The 5,926-nt window shown below is 41.1% G+C and overlaps 1 protein-coding gene across 3 annotated transcripts in view; it reads left to right on the forward strand.

Annotated features, from left to right (window-relative positions):
• Positions 1–5,367, forward strand: part of pcdh10b (protocadherin 10b) — a 17,129-nt gene extending 11,762 nt beyond the window's left edge. For 2 of the 3 annotated variants that reach the window (XM_063875802.1, XM_063875804.1), the window contains exons 4-5: positions 346–694; positions 4,070–5,367. In XM_063875802.1, the coding sequence (XP_063731872.1) occupies positions 346–680 (335 nt within the window). In that variant the 3' untranslated portion in view covers positions 681–694; positions 4,070–5,367. The remainder of the gene's footprint in view (positions 1–345; positions 695–4,069) is intronic. The other variant, XM_063875803.1, reaches the window with a different exon arrangement.
• Positions 5,368–5,926: the final 559 nt, after the last annotated feature.

Below are 5,926 nucleotides of genomic sequence, written 5' to 3' on the forward strand. Positions count from 1 at the left end.
TGTGTGTGTGTGTGTGTGTGTGTGTGTGTGTGTGTGTGTGTGTGTGTGTGTGTGTGTGTGTGTGTGTGTGTGTGTGTATGAGCAGTTTTTCTCTCCATTGTGCGGGCGGCTTTGATCTTATCAATGTTAAAACTGCGCCTTGACATGAGGAATCAAAGAGCAGGTTACATAAATGCATATTGTGAAAGTCTTGCGGAAATTCGTCAGACGGTGTCAAGTAGATGTTTCTATGTCTGTGTGTCTGTGTGTGTACAGGTATCATGTTTCCTGTTTGTCTTGCATAAAGAAATGCAAAAGTGTTAAACTCCTCTCTAATGTTTTTTCTTCCCTCCGCCCCTTCCCCAGGCACCGATCTTTTCTCTAACTGCACGGAGGAGTGTAAGGCCCTGGGCCACTCTGATCGCTGCTGGATGCCGAGCTTCATGCCCTCCGATGGGCGCCAGGGCCCAGACTACCGCAGCAACCTGCACGTGCCCGGCATGGACTCGGTCCCGGACACAGAGGTATTTGAAAGCCCCGAGCTCACGGCTGATAAATCATTCTCCACCTTTGGCAAAGAGACGCCTCTCAGTCACCAACACCTCCATCACCACCACCACCACCACCACCATCTCCTCAGTCACCACCACCTGAGCCAGCAGCAGGGCCTCTCTAGAGAGGACAGAGTTTGTGCCCTATAACCCGGCTTATTTCAGTGAGTATTGTGTTCCGCCCACTCTCTGATCTGCTGATCCAATTAGGTGAACAAGAAAAAGATTCTAAATTCAATTCCCCCCTGGATTGGCTGCTGGACCGTAGCGTGAAATTCATTTCAGGTCTGACCCTTGTTCTCCTGTCAGAGTATTTAACTTGCTCTCCCCTCTTCCTCCCCCATCTCCAGTATCTCTCACTGCGATCTTTTTATCTTCCCTCACCTACCGTTTCAATTCCCCCCTACACACTCACACACACCTCGAGCGCTGATAACCCTGTGGGCCCTTCCAAATGAAACGCCAAAAGCAGTTATGATCTATAAGCAGTGGTGTAATGTAATAAAGTACATTTACTAAGGTACTCTACTTTAGTCCGTTGTTGGGGTAGTTGTACTTTACTGGAGTATTTCCAATGAATGCTACATTTTACTTGTCCTCCACTAACATTTTGGAAGCCAAAATTCTAGTTTTTACTCCACTACATTTAATTAACTAAATGAGTTAGTTACTTTACAGATTCAGATTATAAGCTTATACAAAATATGAATAAACTAATACATAAACTATGACATATAGTCATACAGCTCTGGAAACAATTAAGAGACCACTGCAGCATTATCAGATTCTCTGGTCTTATTAATTATAGATTTGTCTTCGGTAAATGATTTTTTTTAATTATTAGTTTTTTGTTCTATAAACTACTGACAACATTTGTCTGTGTTGGAATTCAACAGGAATGGCTGCCATACATGTTAAGAAAAATGTGGAGTGGTCGGTCTCTTAATGTTTTCCGGAGCTGCAGGTTAATTTATCCAGTAGTAGTTAGAGTAACTAAATTAGCTCCACCTTTCCCAGCAGTGAACACATGATAATACTCCAGCAATTGAGTATAAGTACCTGGTACTTTAAGTATAATGTGATGCAAATACCTTTCACTCACTTTGTATGCAGGTAAAAAGGTATTTTAACATTTTTACTTTACTGAAATAAAAATCATATACTTCTTCCACCTCTGTCTGAAAGCTACGACGTTAGCTCTGTCTCAACATGGAAGAATGGCTGCTGTAATAATAGCAACACTGCCCCCACCCCCGTTTTCCATCAGGAGCGGATGATCACAAAAATGTTCCAGGTATTTAAGTAGAACGAATAGATGAAGGGTAATTCTTTTCCCAAGGAATGACTGTTTCTTAACTCTCATTCAAAGGCCACAAAGAGATACATCCTCAATCACTGCAATTTGGTGATAATGCTTAATTATAATTTTGTCAAGCAGCGCCTGAAGAGCCCCCCCCTTTCATCATCCGACACAGCAAGCAAGAATTACCACACTGTCAGAGCACCGCTGCCTCCCCGTGCCGTCATTTAAACCCACAGCGTGGTGTGAGCAACAGCAGGGAGAAGCTTTTTCCCTTTAATTAATGTTTTATTCATTTGCTATGCTTTTTAGTTTTTGTTTCATCCTGGATCAAAAATGTATATCAAGAAGCAAGCTTCCAACCGCTCACATAATAATATCTTCTCTGTGCTGTTTCACCAGAGGGATGATTTCTGTCATTACAGATAGGACAATACTGAAATTCAGACGTTTAGACAAGAATAAAGAAAAAGCAACAAAAACAGGAAAATACAAAAATAACAAATAAAGAAAAAAACAAGTCAAGGTAAAATAAGACAAGCGGTGGCTCTATAAATATTCTTTTGTTTTTTGTAAATATAATAAGATAGGATAAGATATAATAAACAAGATTCACAAAAATTCATGAAAAATTATTGACCATAAAAAAACATGAATCAAATACTTTTTACAAAAAAACAAATGACTGATATGGTTATAATAACATTATCAGGATTATGGCAAGGATTCCAGGTGTGTAAGCGTCTTTAAGCATTAGGAAAAGCGTTATATAAATCTTAATTATTATTATTAATATATTTATTATTATTACGGCAGCAATGGTAAGACCAAAAAAAGGAAAAGGTCATCAATTAAGTTAAATGTAAAATACATGAGCATTGCTCTATCTATCTATGCAACATAAGAATAACATGCGTCAATCATTAAAAAAAACCAAAAAAACTATAAAGCCATTGCTGTGATGACAGTGGCAACGAAAGACTTATTTATATGAAAAGAAAGAAATTCTCATGTTGAAATGTAAGCCGCACCAGCACGGGCGCAGGCTGATGTCACTGTGAACGTTACGAACACATTTCTCCTGCAACCAGACAACAAGCCAGAGCCAAGTTTCTCCTCTCATGCTTCCCAGCGTTTGACTGAATGCACATTGTGTTGTTGTGTGCTGCTCGGCTTCTAATAGTTACCATGGACATGCTTATTATGGGCTTCTGATGCAGCAGTCAGAGTGAAGGGCTTCCAGTCTCTCTGTTTCCCACCAACACCTCCACTCAGTCCTCTCTCAAAGTAGATCACTGTGGCCCTTATGTTAATGAGTGCGGGGGCAGAAACCTGGGTGGGGTGGGGGTAGTGGGTGGATAATAGCAAAGAGGGAACAACAGGGGGGGTAGGCTAGAAAATGATGCCAAGAGGCTGAAGCTCCCTAATCTGATCAAGTGAGCCAGTGATACACAGAGAGCCTTTTGTCCTGGGGTGGGGTCAGGGTGGGGTGCAGAGTAGAGAGAGAGGGGGTGGGGGGGATTGATAGCCAGAGCCCGGTGATTACCGTCATCAAACTCAGACTCCATGCAGGGGGAGGTTAGACTGGGGCATCCCTCTTTTGTTGGTGTCCTAAATAAATTGGCCATGCAATATTCCCCAGCCCCCCACCCCCTCGTCACTATTCCCATGACTGCCCCCCCACTTCACATACATAGTCACACACACATTATCCATGAGCCATTTCACATAAGAGAATCAAGCCGAGGGACTTCCTACTCGAGAGTGTGTGTGTGTGTGTGTGTGTGCGTGCGTGCGTGTGTGTGTGTGTGTGTGAACCCCCTGATTCTGTGTGAATGAGGCCATTAAAGAGCTGCTTTTCTTTCATTCGGTTTTCTGACAAACCGTAATACCCCCCCCCCCCCCCCACACACACACACATATACACACACACACACACACACACACACACACACACCTGGTCTATCTTATTCACATGTACACTGACTCCTGCATTACTTGGTCACCTGGCAACAGTATTTAGTTGACATCTATATAGTTCATCTTCATCTGCACACAATTTGCAAGATTCTATTCTGCTCTGTTTATTCCGGCACTCCTTTTATCTCTTTAAATTAGTTTAACTGTTTTATGCGTTATATTTGTGTTCATTGCCATAACTACACTGTAGCCACTGTGATAATGACAATAGAGCCTTTGAATCTTTCCTTTAACCAGGCTTTGTGTTATTCTCTTGCAGCGCGGAAAAGGGTTTGCTAGCTCCTTTCGTGTGGACATACCGGAGACCGCGTGACTTTGCACAATCACTCCCCGATGACTGAGGCTACAGTAAAAAGCATCAAGTGTTCAACCCATTTCGCCCTCCTCGCCCTCGATCCTCCTCACCCTGCAGCAAACATTGAAAATCACACTGGACTTCACACAAAATAAGTAACCAACACCTTTCTGGAATTCCTAGGAGCACTGCCGGGCTTTGGAGGAACCCCACTCCAGGGTTTAGGAGACGGTCGGACATGGGGAGGGGGATGGGTGCTGATAGATGGATAGCCTTACATGGAGGAGCCTAATGTCTCAGCGGGACTGAGAACCGAACAGAGGAGAAAGGACAGCAATGGTGGAGAGATAAAACTGGACACTGATCTCTGTCCTTTTCCAATCTGCGTGTGCCTGTTTACAGCACGGATGTATAAGAGGAAAATAGAACCACTCCAAGACTTAATATGTGTACTGAAAGACTAATCAAAGGAGAGCCACCCAGAAAACCGCCACTGAGCCCTTTAGGCGTTTGTACTCGCAGAGAGACGCCAAATTGTACATGAGAATTTTGTGCATTTCAAAATGCAATACCACTGTTTTAGATTTTTCTATTCTGTTCGTGTGGTCAGGTGTCTCTATTCAGATCTACTTCAAACTTTGTAAAAAAAAGAGTGTGGGCAGGATATTTTTTGATTTGTATTTTCCTGTTCTTTTCAGTTATTGTTCTTTTTGGCTTTGTTTATTTTTTCACATCCTAGGCTTGGACAAAGTTTGACCTACACTTTCCTGATTCTGAGGCATCAAGTAGTTTCTATCATGTGTGAGAAGTGTTTACTGTACTCTTTTAAAGTTTCAAGCTGAATATAAAACTCTATATATAAATCTATCTATATCTTCTTGTTCTGAAGGCGTGCTATCCGTTTGCTGGGTTCCACATTCTGGTTCAGGTCTGAATCTTGTGAAAGGGCCCTGAAGAAGGCTTCTTGTTATGCCAGAGGGAGAGGAAGAGACACAGAACAGCCTTAGCAGATGTAAAACTCAAGTTCTCATTGTTTGAAATTATTTTATTTCTGTTTTTCACTTGGGATATTGATACAGATCATATCTATAAATAAAAATGAGGTAATAATTTAGATGGAAAACCAATTTTGTATCATTGTAACCAAAACTTTAAGAGTCCATTTATAAAGTAACAAAAACAGGGCCAGATGCAACAGCTGTTGTACACAATTCAGTGGAATCGAGTATACACACACTTTTTTCTCACAATAACACCAATATGCCAAACAATAAACTGAAAAATGGTGAAAAGGACCGTCTTATGTGTTTTTATTTTGTTCTAAGGGAAAGTGAGAGTTAACCTGATTATTGAAATTCTATTTCCTTTTATTGTTCATGTCTCAACAGTCATAGCTTTCTTTTAGGTAATGCATTAAAACCTAGCTGTATGACCGCCTGCTTAAAACTATAAAAAATAAAACACAAGCTAATAGAATACAGCTCCGGAATAAAATAAGAGACCAATTCAGCATTATCAGTTTCTCCGGTTTTACTATTTATAGTTATGTCTTTGAGTTACATGATTCTTTTAGATTTTTTACTGTTCTCTGTGTTGGAATTTAACAGACACTGGAATGGCTGCCATACATGTAGAAATTGAGATTGAAGAAAAATGTGGAGCTGTATATATCCCAATATCACACATTTTACATTTGTCTCAGTGGACTTTAAGGTTAGTACAGAATATGAATATGACACCCTGTGTCCTTGGACCCTCACATTGGACAAGGAAAAACTTCCTGAGAAAAATGGAAGAAACCTCGGGGAGAGCAGCAGAGAC

This window comes from Eleginops maclovinus, chromosome 23, assembly GCF_036324505.1.
Source record: "Eleginops maclovinus isolate JMC-PN-2008 ecotype Puerto Natales chromosome 23, JC_Emac_rtc_rv5, whole genome shotgun sequence".
In the NCBI taxonomy this organism is placed as follows: Eukaryota; Metazoa; Chordata; class Actinopteri; order Perciformes; family Eleginopidae; genus Eleginops; species Eleginops maclovinus.